The 15,769-nt window shown below is 38.4% G+C and overlaps 1 protein-coding gene across 1 annotated transcript; it reads right to left on the bottom strand.

Annotated features, from left to right (window-relative positions):
- Positions 1 to 1,830: 1,830 nt before the first annotated feature.
- On the bottom strand, positions 1,831 to 13,043 carry LOC129778832 (translocation protein SEC62). Its single transcript, XM_055785952.1, has 4 exons — positions 12,848 to 13,043; positions 11,344 to 12,129; positions 11,016 to 11,287; positions 1,831 to 2,717 (listed from the first exon to the last, which is right to left on the bottom strand). Exons 1-4 carry the CDS (start codon positions 12,881 to 12,883, stop codon positions 2,624 to 2,626), a joined length of 1,188 nt encoding a protein of 395 aa, XP_055641927.1. The 5' UTR covers positions 12,884 to 13,043; the 3' UTR covers positions 1,831 to 2,623.
- Positions 13,044 to 15,769: the final 2,726 nt, after the last annotated feature.

Raw genomic sequence — 15,769 nt, 5'->3', positions numbered from 1 at the left:
TAATTTAATACACAGATTTTAATTTTCATTCATAATTTGAATTTTAAAAACGTGCTCATTCTGCCTGAAAGTCAATTATTATTTTTGGCGCCCCCTAAAACAAAGCCCAATTCCGTCAACCCGAATATAACAGTTGAAAAGACAAGGAACAAATGAAACTGAACTGATATCATAACACGGAGAGCGAGAGACGGTCAGTTCATTTGAATATTACAGCTCACACACTCTCTTCAATTCTACAGCTCTTTTCTCTCCTTCATCATCATCAAAGTGAGCTGAAGAGCTGTTTGATTTTTTTTGCGAGCTGTTCCGCGTCAACTCACTTCAAAGAGTCGATCTTCGGAACAGCTCATGAGCGGATGGCACATCTCTACCTCAAACCCAATCTCGTTGTAATTTCATAAATACGTCAGACCAGAATCCAGATTTCATGAGTTTTTCTAGCACTGTTTTGAAAAGCCACGAAACAATTGAGGGTAGAGATAAAAAAAAGTTGAGTCCAACTTTGCATCTAGAGAATTTAACTTAATGTAAGATATATTCAAGTGCGAACCGCAGAACTATCTTATAAAAAACTTTGGCATGGAAACCAGTATATTTATTATGAATAATGTGAAGAGTACAAAAATCAGGAAAAATCAGGATCATTTCAGAAAAATCTGGATAAGTTGAGTGTTCGTCAGGATATCAGGGAGCGTGCTAAAAAGTCTGGGAAGTCCTGAAAAATCAGGAAGGTTGGCATCTCTGATTATGACAGATACACCGATAGCTTCCACTCGGTCAATGCGACCGACTTGCTCGGTATCTGTAATAACGGGGGGCAATTAAATTACATACTTGAAGAAGATCTGATTTATTGAAATTAAAGATACATTGTCCATTGTCGAAAAAAAATGAAAAAAATCTCTTGATTCTACCAATCAGCTGTTTGTAATTCGTGGCTCTCAAGTTATTTTTGTACACCAAGGAGCTCAAAGTCTCAAAAAAAACCTTCGATTGAACAACACTAAGGCAAGTTTGTCGGGTTGCGGTTTTTGGGTACTAATAGGATTGTGGGTATTCAGGAACTCATTTTTTCTCATCAGTAAAAACTTGTTACTTTAACATAGAGAAAACATATTTGACATGGAAAACGTAATTTTCTTTTATAATTTTTACTTTCTGAGTGTTTATTCAACACAATGCGAATTTTAATTGAACTAACAACACCTATACTATACTGTAGAGCTTATTCTTGAAACGTTCCACACCATCGAGCTTCACCTTTAGGAACAAACCCTTTTCATTTGTTACGCCGTTTATTTCAATGTCGTAAACGGTACGTATACACGATACTCAATCATAAAGAGGTCACAACGCGATATTTTGTTCACTTGGGTCCTGCTGGAGACGACAACTCCGAATATTATCGGTAAAATCGAAAAAAAATCTTGGTTTGTTCTTTTGAGATGCGAATGTCATTAGAAGGTTTGGGTTTTCATCTCAAGTACACAAGTACACAATAATTAGGCCTTTGGAGCCTTCAGTGTATTCTTTAGGACAAAAATCCTGTTTTTCATCAATTCCCTCATCATTGGATGTTTCTACATCGTATACACAATTTTCATTCTCAAGTTCTGCTTCATCCACCTGCTCTTCAGGAGGAGCTTCGGTATCGGAAATATTGTTTTGTGTGTGGGTGGGGGAAATTGTGTAGAAAAAAAATGCGTCTAAATCGGCTGGTTTTGAATCGCTCCATATGAGGTGCTCATAGTAACACGAAATTTCTCTGATATTAATTACTACCGGGTAATGCTGTGATATACGTCACTACAAAACTGAATAACAGTCTCTTTGGTCAGTTATATATGCTAATCTATGAGTTCTAACTCAACGTTACTAAACAGTAACATTTTCAATTACATTTTTGTTGAGATGTTTATTTAAATTCATTCCTTTGTTTCATGTTCCACATTCCAAAAAAACATCATGTCTTTCCCGAGATTTCTAATTTACTCAACAATTTCATAATATACAAATTAATAAAGCAGAAAAAAACAACGAATTTAGCTTACCTGTAAGCTTCTAGATGTGTAAAGTTGGAAAATTTAAAAAAAAAGTTATTTTTTCCGAAGCGGCATTTTTTGTCTTGTTTCTGTGAAATCATTGTTTCTAAATATGTTAACATTGTTTTCTTTAACGATCATTTCATCATTCAATCAAACATAGATTTTTCTGTTATTTTATCGGAACAATTTGAATTTTCATTTTTATTTTATCAAAATAGCACTGCATCTGTTTAGTTCACTGCGTTTTTATCATGATTTTAGTGAAAATTTGTTCAATTTTGCATAAATGTTTATTGGATAAGCTTTTTGGTAGCCGATGGGCGGCACGCATTCTATCCACACGTTTTCCCGGATTGTGCTACTCTGTTTCAGTTCGGTCATTGATAATTTTATATTCCCTCACTCAATTGCTGCGACTATAATTGTCGAATACAAATAAAAACATAAATACAATAATAGTGGCTGTGTAATAGGTGTCCATAGCGGTTATTTTCGTTTGTTTTTTCACCTATTGTGCATTTCTAAATGTTTTCGTTATTACACTGTGTGTTTAATGTATGCTGTTACATTGTTTCTTACGTGTTCTCTACTTCATCGGGATCCACAATCTCAAAATCCTTGCCAGTGGATGATCGCTGGGATCCTTCAGACTCGCTTTCCGATGGTGTGCTTGAAAGAGAGAAAACGATCGTGCCATTAACGACTACTGTTCGCGTTGATATAATGTGCAGTGGGGTAAGAGTGTAAAGTGGTAAGTTGGAAATGTGTAGGGTAGATAGAGGGCAATATGACCAGGCGGGGCAAAACGGGCCACTATTCGTTTGAGCTTGTTATTGAACCAATAACACTTATTTTCCAACAATTTTTGGAAATATTTATATTAATGCAAATGAAACACAAATTTCCACATTACTCGGGAATCAATCAAGCAAATGAAACGAAATTTGGCATATGGAGGTTTCAGGGTGCAATAAATGATTCTATGGTGGTTAGACTCTCCACCCCCCTCCCAAAGGGGGGGGGGGGGGGGCTGCCATACGAATGAAACACAAATTTCTGCATTTCTCGAGAATTATTCAAGCAAATGAAACCAAATTAGGCATACTGAAATTTTTGGGTGCAATAAAAGCTTCTATGATGGTTAGAATCTCCACCCCCCCCCCCCCCATCCCTAAGGGGGGGACTGCCATACAAATGAAGCATACATTTCTGCATAATTCAAGAACTAATCAAGCAAACAGAACCAACTTTGGCATGTGGAGATTTTAGAGTGCAAGAAACATTTCTAGGGTGGTTCAAAACTCCTCCCACCTTTCTGAGAGGGAGGGGGGGGTCTGCCATAGAAATGAAACACAAATTTCTGCATAACTCGAGAACTAATCAAGCAAATGGAACCAAATTAGGCAAATGGAGGTTTTAGGGTGCAATAAATGTTTCTATGATGGTTAGACTCTCCTCCCCCTCTCTAAGGGGAGCTGCCATACAAATGAAACACAAATTTCTGCATTATTCGAGAATCAATCAAGCAAATGAAACCAAATTTTGCATGACAATATTACACATATTTCAACCAAAAATATTCCAACCAAACATGACAATTGGACATTTTCGGAAAACTCTGAAGGAAAAAGGGAAAATTCTTCGGAAAATTAAATTCCCATATGTTCTACAATTACATAGTGACAAGGGCTGTTAGTCCATTTGATGTTTGCGCTAGCGAAATTGATCTTTGTTCGAAACTGGAAATGGATTTAAATGTGATGAAACGCACAAGGATCGCCGGATGTGCAACAAGGATCACCGGAGGTGCAACAAGGATCACCGGATGTGTTGATAAGAGCAGAACTCGAGGAAGGAATTTAACGATTTAGGGCTGTCTTTATTCTATCATATTTTCTGTATAAAACATATTCCATGTAACGGAGAAACATGTCATTTGCAAGTGGTTGAAAAATATTGAACGAGAATTGTGTCTATTAATAATCTGATGTTATAATGATGAGTTTTGTTAGAAATACTAGGAATTTTATAGTAAAAGGTAAATTCAACGGGGTCAATTAGAAGATCAATCAATGAACAGTTTTGCGATTGGAACCATGAACTTGCTCATAGTAAGAAAACGTGGATGTTTGAAGGTATTGATAAAAAAACACAAATTTTGGGCGGGACGAAGTTTGCCGGGTCAGCTGATTACTGTATATAAATTTCAGTCAATATCGTTCGTCGATCCGTCAATCGCCATATTTGTTGTTTTCCTCAGCAGAGTGGCTAACAGCATTGTTCACAATTGTTATAAAATTAGAGAGCGTAAACGGTTAAAAATCGCTAGAAAATAATAAAAACTGAACGATACAGGTATGTTGCTCTGATTTAATAGTTTTTTCACATCTTTTGTTTCAAATTTGATCGGTTATTATCAGAACAAACGAATAGGCGAATAGTTGATTGGCTGCCAGCCAAAGCAAAAGCTGGATATCCCGTGAATACAAAGAGATTAGTGTCAAACAAAGTACATTATGTGCAAAAATCACCTCATCCCAATCCGTTTAAAAACAGAACATTTGGTCGTAAATGGGTCAATGCATTCCAAGCGTATTGCCAAAGCATCGTGCAGAAGCTAAAGGAATGTTGGTTTAAAAATCTATTCCATGAGTTGATCAGTTGAGTCACCATTCTACAGATTCGATGACATATCTTCAGGAGGTGAACGTAAAAATTCATGTAAGTTTGTTCTTGTGTTCTATAATTTGAACACATTCAGAAACTGAAAATCTAACATCCACAGAAATGGAAAATGTAACGTCCACAGAAATTCATCGATGAGAATTAACCCGTAGAAAGATCACGCTATTTTAATTCACGATAACTCCTGCTAAATGCCGCCTTAGAAAATCATTTGTGCTTGCCCTAGCTACCAGTCACATGGAAAATTTATGGAAAATTTCTAAGAAGCCAATAAAATGATAAAAACAGATTAAACAAAATAAAAGAGATAGAAGATCTCTCACGGAACTGTCTGGGGGGAACAGTACAACGACAATCGTTCATTGTTGATATATGACCTTTGTAACAGCTTCAATATGACCGTTTTGAATACTGGGGAAACAACACGTGTACCTAAACCTCCTACTAAGCCAAGTGCTCTTGACGTCTCGCTTTGCTCGAATTCACTATCGTTACATTGCAAGTGGAATGTAATCCAGGATCCCAACGGTAGTGACCACTAGCCAATCAAAATTTCTATCACCAATGGGTTGAATTCTTCTGAATCAATAAACATGGTATACGACCTCACAAGACACATTGACTGAAAAAAATATGCGGACGCGATTGCTCTAGCCATCAATTCTAGAGATGGTTTGCCTCCATTGGAGGAGTATAACTTCATTTCTCGTTTGATCTATGACAGCGCGGTTCGCGCTCAAACGAAACCCATGCCATGTTCCACTATTCGTCGAAGGCCTCCCAATCTATGGTGGGATAGCCAATGTTCCAAGCTTTATGGAGATAAATCAAATGCATTTAAAGCTTTTCGGAAACGTGGAACCATTGAGAATATTCAAACGTATTTAGACCTTGAAAATCAATTTAAAAACTTGATCAAAGGGAAAAAAACGTGCTTATTGGCGAAATTTCGTGAGAGGTTTGTCACGAGAAACGTCAATGAAAAAATTATGGAAAGTGGCTCGAAACATGAGAAATCGCTCTTCATCCAATGAAAGCGAGGAATATTCACATCGATGGATTTTTAATTTTGCACGAAAGGTTTGTCCCGATTCCGCTCCAGTGCAAAGAATTATTCGAGATATACCACAAGATAGGTGCGATCTTGATTTCGAGTTTTCGATGGTAGAATTCTCTCTTGCTCTTCTTTCATGTAACAATTCTGCTCCAGGATCTGATAAAATTAAATTCAACTTGCTAAAAAACCTCCCTGATGTAGCGAAACATCGCTTGTTGAATTTATTTAATCAGTTTCTGGAGCATAATGTTGTTCCGGATGATTGGAGATAAATGCGAGCAATACAAAAACCCGGAAAACCCGCGTCCGACTTCAATACGTACCGCCCAATAGCAATGCTGTCTTGTATACGGAAATTGTTAGAGTTGTTTCGCCTTGATCGATGGGTTGAAACAAATGGCCTACTCTCAGATACACAATATGGGTTCCACAGGGGCAAGGGGACGAATGATTGTCTTGCGCTGCTTTCTTCAGAAATTCAAATGGCTTACGCCGAAAAAAAAACAAATGGCTTCAGTATTCTTGGACATAAAGGGGGCCTTTGATTCTGTTTCAATAGAGGTTTTGTCAGACAAATTACACTCTCGGTGTCTGCCGCCTCTATTGAATAATAGGTTATATAACTTGCTTTGTGGGAAACATTTGAACTTTTCTCACGGAGATTCGGCAGTAAGTCGGGTTTCTTACATGAGCCTCCCACAGGGCTCATGTTTAAGCCCCCTTTTGTACAACTTCTACGTAAGCGACATTGACAATTGCCTTACACAAAACTGCAGCCTAAGACAACTTGCAGATGATGGAGTGGTGTCTGTCGTAGGATCAAACGAATCCGACCTGCAAGGACCCTTACAAGATACTTTGAACAATTTTTCAACCTGGGCCATTGGGCTAGGGATCGAATTCTCCACGGAGAAAACAGAGATGCTGGTTTTTTCTAGGAAGCATAGACCAGCAAAACCAAAGCTTCAACTTTTGGGTAAATCGATCACTCATGCTATGTCATTCAAGTATCTTGGGGTCTGGTTCGACTCCAAATGTACTTGGGGGGTCCATATTAGGTATCTGAGTAAAAAATGCCAACAAAGAATAAACTTTCTCCGTACAATTACCGGCACCTGGTGGGGCGCCCACCCAGAAGATCTTATAATGTTGTATCGAACAACTATTCTCTCAGTGATAGAGTACGGCAGTTTCTGTTTTCAATCAGCTGCCAAAACACACCTCATTAAACTCGAGCGAATTCAGTATCTTTGTCTCCATATCGCGTTGGGATGTATGCCCTCAACGCATACCATGAGTCTCGAGGTTTTGGCAGGCGTACTCCCACTAAAAGATCGCTTCAATTTATTATCTCTTCGATTCCTCATCCGGTGTAAGATTATGAACCCATTGGTGATCGGAAATTTTGAACAGCTGATCGAGCTAAATTTTCAATCTGGGTTCATGAGTCCATATCATGAATTCATCTCCATGCAGGTTGATCCTTCTTCGTATATTCCCAACCGTGTTTGTTTTCCTGACTACATCATTTCCTCTGTGCATTTTGATCTGTCCATGAAGCAGGATATCCATGGAACATCAGATTATCTTCGATCGAGGATCGTTCCAACGATCTTCGATGCAAAGTATGGGGATATCAATTGTGATAATATGTACTTTACTGATGGGTCCTCTATGAATGAATCCACAGGATTTGGAGTGTTCAACGAATTTTTTAGCACCTCCCACAATCTTCAGAATCCTTGCTCAGTGTATATTGCTGAATTGGCAGCGATACACTGAACGCTGGACAGCGTCGCCTCACGACGTGTTGAACACTATTACATTGTAACGGATAGTCTTAGCTCTGTCGAAGCTATCCGTTCAGTGAGGCCGGGAAAGCACTCGCCGTACTTCCTTGAGAGAATACGAGAAATTTTGAGTGCTTTATCCAGACGCTGTTATGTCATTACCTTTGTCTGGGTCCCTTCACATTGCTCAATAGAGAGGACTGACTCATTAGGAAAGGTAGGTGCAATTGAAGGCGATATTTATCAGCGTCAAATCGCCTTCAATGAATTTTATTCTTTAGTCCGCAAAAATACCATAGTTAACTGGCAACGCAAATGGAACGAAGATGAATTTGGCCGGTGGCTCTACTCGATTATCCCTAAGGTTAGCCTCAAACCATGGTTCAAAAGTCTAGACTTGAGTCGGGACTTTATTCGCACCTTCTCCCGACTCATGTCCAATCACTGTTCGTTAGACGCGCTACTCTTTCGTATTAATCTTGCCGACAACAATCTTTGTGTTTGTGGCCAAGGTTACCACGACATCGAGCACGTTGTTTGGTCGTGCGAGATGTATCTTGTCGCCAGATCGAATTTAGAAGACACCCTTCGGGCCCGAGGAAGGCAGCCCATGGTGCCGGTGAGAGACGTGTTGGCTCGGTTAGACCTTGATTACATGTCTCAAATATTTGTATTCCTTAAAGCTATCGATCTTCGTGTGTGATTGTCCTTATACCCTTATTTTTTCCTTTTCCTTTCCCTTTGTGGGAGATCGGACCCCTTCTTAAGAATAAGATGAAATGTAAATACATATTAGATATAAGATAGATTTAAGAATTGAGTGTGATGAGTGTGATTGAGAGTGTGAGTGTGATCATTGTCAACATATCCTCATATCCCCTTCTTTTCCTGAAGAAAATATGTCACCCTTCGAAACTCGAGTCGACCGCGAGTAATCGGTTTCCTATATTATTAACATTAGAATTAAGGAAAAATGTATATATACTAGTAACAATACAGTAAGGAGTTCGGCTCCTTTGAACTTATGTAACTGAGCCTGTAAAAATAAACAATTTAAATTAAAAAAAATGTAGAAATTTATTAATTTTTTTCACAACAATTCTACTTAGAGGAGAAATACCTTCTTACGGTAAGAAACGATGGTCCTAATACGTTCAATAATTTCCTTCGAGTAAATTCTAATTTATAGTATCAGTGCAATTGTTAATTGCTTCGTCAGAGCTGATTTTGTGGAAACAAACAGTTCGATATGCATTAACACTCCTATACTCGCGCATTGGTCTGTCAGACCGAGAAATCAATAATTCGTTCATTTCTCAGAAAATATCAACACTACGACTTTGCGATTCTATCTAGCTTTGTTATTAGTCGTTCGTCATCGTTTAGCGTATCGCATGTGTTGGTACAAAGGGAACGTGTGCCACTTTTTAACACTTTTGATTTCAGTCCCTTTAGTCCCTTTTGTAACGGGATTGAACGGATTTTACTATTCGTCGTTAGATTCATATGTTCAAAAGCAAAATATAAATGTTTGACTTTCGTATAGTTATTCGCTAAATATAATGGTCATACATATACACACTTTTGAAAGAATTTCACTTGTGGAATAATTGTAAACAGTAAACTATAAACTAATCGGTGGCTTATAATAATTTTTAACAGTTACAGTTTCGGGGATTTTGTTTTTATAATGAACAATATCGACAAGAAAACAAGAAAAAGAAAAGGAGGTTCCTAGATATCCTTTTATATCATCTTTTTATGGCCCATTTAAAAAAAAGCATTAATTCTTAATTTACCAAGAATACAGCATATAAGAATATTAGAAATATGCAAACTTTATATTCCAAAATCTTTATCATCTGATAATTATCTAAAAGGTCGTTATACATTCTTCTCCTCGATAAAAGACCCGAAAAACACGCAACAACTGCATGAAATGCAAATGTTATTTTATAGCTCTTTATACTTCCATGAATTATATTCAGTTGCTTACTTTTTATTAATAAGAGTGAAAAATTCGAATTTCGTTATTTGTTTTTTTTTAATCTGTATTATAGTGATTTTCAACTCATTTGGCTGGTTCGTCACTTGTACTTCCATTTTTGGAAGAATGTCGGAAGTGAGAATTGAACTCGTGACCTTCAGCGTGAGAGGCATGGATGTTACCACTACGCCAGATCGCCTCCTCTTTTCGTTATTTGTGTTGGAGTGTCAAAAATTACTCTGTCTTGAGGAGGCTGATTTAGATGACTATTAAAACTTAATAAAGACGACAAAAACATATTTTTTGGAATTTTTCATTCAATCATACCCTCTTCTTCAAATAAATGTCAACGAAGCCTGAAAAATACACAATGGCAACATTACAGAGAAGTTCAATTTTCGGTCTGTGACACCGTGCGCGAGTATACGCGTTATGATTTTGCACGCGAGTACAGGAGGGTTAACTTAGATAATCACTCATTACAAGAAAGTATATTCCAAACAAATTTTGAAGCGCTCGCCGCGCCAAACGCCAATTCTTTCAAAGGTATAAGCATCAATGCGCAAAAAACAAATAAGGTATAATTGAAAATAATGTGAAAGAAGCAATTTCGTCTGAAGATGACACACTAAAGATAGTTCATGATCAATCAACTAATAGATGATGAGCTTTGACGAAGAAACTCATTCAGAGATTGACGAGATAGTCAACAATGCCATTGTAAAACAAGATTCACGAAACTAGCTAGCAGACGCCTTCCAGACAACAAAAGAATGGGCCTGATCACGAGCGTCACTTCACGGTGAAAACGAAATGAAGTGCATATAACCTTGCATATAAATCATTCAGCTTTCACTGTGAAACGTTCATGATCAGGCCTAATAAATCTAAAAATTAATAAAATCTAAGAATGATAGTTTTACAATTTTCTTGTTTGAAAAAAAATGTTTTACGGGATGATTAAGTTGAAGTTTAAATTTACTGTGTAAAAGGTTTGCTTCAAACATGTTCCGATGTTTAAAGGCGAATGAACTGCAAAGTATGAAGCCTGTTCAATACAAAGAAGTACAGTAGATGTCGCTATGAAGCGCTTCAACTGCACGTATAATTGACACTGAGATCGCTAACTATTCGACACAGTATGACTTTGATGAAGCATGCTTTTATAAAAATTAAGTTTTCTTCGAAACATCCCTTCAATAAGTCAAATATTTTGAATGGTGTGATAGAATTTCATAATACATTATATTTCGACTTTTGCTAAAATAAAATAAATTTCAAAGTGGCTGTTTTTTATTCGAATTGTTCAACACAAGCAAATCCTGAAATGGTTATAATATCCTCGAAGTCTGTTCGAATATCTGATAGATCCACAAATCTGGTGGAATCAATCTATGAAACTGGCTTCTAGCAAACTATTTACTAGAATTAATGATAAGCATACTCACTGCTTTTCTTCTTCACCATGATCAGCGTCTTGCCCCTCACTAGCGACGGTGGTTTCTACCACCTTTTCTTCTGCTACCGTTTCTTTTCCTCGGTATCGAAGCTCGCTTTCCTCTGCTTTTACCTGCTCTGCATCATGCTCCTTAATTTCATCAATCTTTGGTGGCAAAGTAACCCCAGGTTCGTCATCCTCTGCGTCACTATCCTTATCGCGCTTTCGTTTTTTATTCTTCTTGCTTTTATCCTTATCCGTGCTTCCGTCTTTGTATTCATGCTGAAAAGACAGGCGATAAGAGCAGGTAAGCAAAAAAATATTCGTGTTACACTTACATCATACAAGGGCCAGAAGGAGGCGAAGAATCCTACATCCTCTGTCAAGTTTGGCAGAAGCCAGAAATGGTGTTTGCCTCCGGTGAGAATCCAAACAAAACAGAAAAGAACAAATCGTAGCACTGCCAGCCCTAGGATAAACACCAAAAACCCGGCAGCGGCTATACTCAAATAGTAAACCCCCTTTCGCAGCAGCGGCGGCCACAATGGGAACAAACAGATAACGATCGCTCCGACAACCAGCAGAGCACCGAAGATCCAGTAATGCATCGGAATCGGGTCGTATAACCAAACATATGCCTCATGCCCATCGACAAACAGCTGTTCGGGGTGCATCTCCAGACGAATTTTGCGTTTGCGTTTCTCTTTCTCTGCTGCCATCTTGTCCCCTTTGCCGCCCTCAGCATGGCTGCTCTCCCCACCATCGGTTCCCTTGTCATCCTTCGACTTTTCCTTCTCCTTTTCAGTGGACTTCTTAACTTTTCCTCTCAGTTCCTGCTCACTGACCGGCACCTTTCTGGCGCGGTGGAAAAATTTATGATGTAACATCTCATCCAGGAAATCTATCACGGCCTGTCGATGGGGGAACAGGCAGTTTTCGCCCTGGGCAAATTTGGAAGCCAACAGGGCATCCACGGCCCTCACCGCGGAGAAGTACTCCACATTGTGGTTCAGAAATTTCGTTTTCTTTGTGGCCACGTTAGATTTTAACCATTTTGCTACTTTGTACTCCTCCTTGGTGGCTTTCTCGAGCTCCTGCTCGGCACCTCCTGGGCCAGTGTATTCCTGTAGTAAAAAGATCGAATTATTTGTGAAAACATAGTTCACCTCTCAAAAAAATCTAATGGGAAGATTGTGAACATTTCCGGTATTCAGTAGTTTGGGAAAGGTCTGTATTGTTCCTATTGTTTATTCAGTTGCCCGCAATGGCTTTAAAACACCTGTGCGAAATGCTCATTACCTGTTCGAGCTGAAAATGTAAACACTTAGTAGTCGTTTACACTCAGCGGAGACAGAACAAAGGTTTTCATATTATTTCCAGTTGGTGTTCGAAGTAATGAATCCATTCCATGCGAGTTATCGAAACAATGTACATTTTGTTGTATAATAAAACAACAAAACAAAATTCTTCTTGATTTAAGGAAAAATTCTTGGCAACACTTCTTACGTGTTATTTTTCTTTTGCAGCCCAACTACGTAAATCTGCTGTCCCGTTACACCGAAACAACTGAATGGAAAAACTCCACCCATCCCACCGATCGCAACCTTCTTGATCGGTGATGGGAACATCAGAAAACAGAAAAAATTTCTCATCAATCGCGATAAATACGAAAACACTCTCGAAGAAGTGCATGTTGTTGAAAAGCACGCAAACAATCGCGAAACTTTCTCCGTTTCCAGGACAAGTTTTTCTCCGCATTGACGTGGATCACAGGGAAAAAAAGAAATCAGATCCGTCTCGTCTGCCGCAGGACAGATAATTGCAATGTCACGAACTACTTACATCCTTGCGCTTCTTAGATCGCCGTTTATCAGCCATCGGTGTTTTTGAACGCTACTGCCAGCTGTGTTTAATTTCCTGCAGATTGTGCCCCGAAACGATGCACTCGACACAAAAATACTACGCGTAAAGTTGTCATGTGAAGAAATACGACAACGACAGCAGAAGTGACGGGATGCGCCTTCGTGAAGAAAAAAAAATGATGCTAATCGATGTCAAAATTGTGACGTTGGACGAATGTATACAAATAACCGGTTATTGGAACGATTCGATATTTTTTTGGCAAGGGGAAGGAATGTTATTGGTGATACACGCACCCAGAAAAATAACATGATTTATTTTGTGGTACATATAGGTAACTCGGCCTTTCTTCTACACTTATCACTAGGAATTTTTTTATTAAAAATATGGCGTCATCGCTAACTCTATTTAACATGTAGTCCATATGAAAAAAACAAAGAAATATAGAAAACTTGCTATGTGCTATGTCAACCGAAAAGCGCTACAAAGCATATTATAATTTTCCGAGTTTTCTGATTAATTGATGACAATCACACTGTGTCAAATTTTCACTATTCGAATGTGAAAAAGGATCAAAAGTCGGTCCTTTTTCTTGGGATGCATGTGGAGGTTTTAGGATACAATAAATGTTTCTATGGTGGTTAGACACTCCTCCCCCTCTCTAAGGAGGGCTGCCATACAAATGAAACACAAATTGCTTCATAAATGAAGAACTAATCAAGCAAACAGAACCAAGTTTGACATGTGGAAGTTTCAGGGGGCACGAAACGTTTCTATGGTGGTTCGACACTCCTCCCCCCTATCTAAGGGGAGGCTGCCATACAAATGAAACACAAATTCCTACAAAACTCGAGACATAATCAAGCAAATCGAGCCAAATTCGCCATGTGGAGGTTTTAGGGGGCACGAAACATTCCTACTGTGGTTAGATACCCCTCCCTTCTCTCTAAGAGGGGGGCTGCTATACCAAATGAAACACAAATTTCTGGATTACTTAAGAGCATAATCAAGCAAAAGGAACCGAATTTAATATATAGAGGTTTTGGGAAGCAATAAGTGTTTCTATGGTGATTCGACACACCTAACCCCTCTCCAAGGGCAAGGGGACTGCCATAAAAATGAAACACAAACTTCTGCATAACTCGAGAACTGATCAAGCAAATGGAGCCAAATTTACCTCCTTTGGAATGGATTGGGGTCCCATAGAAATATGTAATACACATATTTCAACCAAACATACTCTAACCAAACATGATAATTGAAATTTTCGGAAAACTCTGAAGGAAAATAGGAAAAATTCAATTGCATATGTTCTACAACTACATATTGACAAGCGTTTTGAGTCCATTTGATATTTGCGCTAAAGAGATTGATCTTCGTTCGAAGATGGAGATGGATTTTAATGTGATAAAACGCGCTCATATATCTTCTTCTATCTATATAAATAAAAATGGATCGCCGAATGTATTGATAACAGCAAAACTCGAGAGAGGAATTGCGATCCGATTTAGGGCTGTCTTTATTCTATCATATTTTCTGTAACGAATATTTATTCCGTGTAACGGAGAAACATGTTATTTGCAAGTTGTTGAAAAATCTTGAACGAGAATTGTGTCTGAAAATAATTTGATATTATAATGACGAGTTTTGGTAGAAGTACCAGGAATTTTATAGTAAATGGTAGTTTTAAAGGGTAGATTAGAAGATCAATCTATGAACAATTCTGCGATTGGACCCATGAACAGCGCTTAGTAAGAAAACGTGGATGTTATAACGAAAAATAAATTTTGGGCGGGACGAAGTTTGCCGGGTCAACTAGTCCTAAATAAATATAAGTTTATAGCTTTGAGCTGATCGAATCAAAACCACGGTTGGTTGATTTTTTCTGGAAGAACTCCAATCAAATTCTATCGCAACAGGTACATTTTACCGATTTCCCTGCGATTTTAACATAACACCATAACACCATAACAAACAAAGCGTTCTCTGTTTTCGGATTCATCCGCCGCAACGCATTGCAGTTTACCAACGTCTATGCCCTGAAAGCGCTCTTCTGTACGTTAGTGCGCAGTATTGTGGAATATGCCTCGCCGGTCTGGGCACCGCATCATGTTGCTCAAGTGATCCGGTGCCCAGATTGAAAGTTACTCTTCAGGGGCTCTTCAGGTTCAATAATATTTTTTCTAAATCCAATTAAAATATTGATTCGAATCCAAATATTTCATCACTTAATATTAAATGACAACGGACAGCCGAACATAGCCGATGTATGTTTTAGTATACGATTTAAAAAAATTGTACACTAAAACATACATACAGATTGGCATACACAGAAATGTTTTAAATATTTTGTCATACTACTTAACGATTTAAAGTTCACACTTAAATGAAAGTTTTATTTTTAGTATAAATTTCGTATATTGAAAGCATTCAACAAAGGAATGTAAGGCCAGGCGCAAATTTAGAAACGTATAGCACGAACAACTTGGCGCAATACAGCGCCTGTTTTTGTGGCTCATGAAAACAGATAGAAAGACGCAAATTGCCACAGTTTCTCGTGCTGGTAGTTCCGGCTAAGGTGTTGTGTTGGTGAACAATCATATAGCACCGTAAGTCTGGTCGGGGGGTTGTGTTAGTAAATAGATATATCGTGCAACTCTGTGTGAGGCCAGGCGCAAATTGAGAAGCGTATAGCGCTCGTAAGCTAACACGAGACTAGCAACACGACTTATATGTACCGTAAACGTAGCGTTGTCGAGCGCATATTGATTCGTGCCACGTGTCACTCGTATACAATGTCTGATTCACACAGAGTTGCGCGATATATTAATTTACTGATACAACCACCCAACTGGCACAACCATACAGTGTCAGATTCACGGTGCTTTATGATTGTTCACCAAC

The sequence above is a fragment of the Toxorhynchites rutilus genome, chromosome 3 (assembly GCF_029784135.1).
Source record: "Toxorhynchites rutilus septentrionalis strain SRP chromosome 3, ASM2978413v1, whole genome shotgun sequence".
Lineage (NCBI taxonomy): Eukaryota > Metazoa > Arthropoda > Insecta > Diptera > Culicidae > Toxorhynchites > Toxorhynchites rutilus.
The sequence above is the reverse complement of the archived record's forward strand: the minus strand, read 5'-3'. Positions and strand labels throughout refer to the sequence as shown.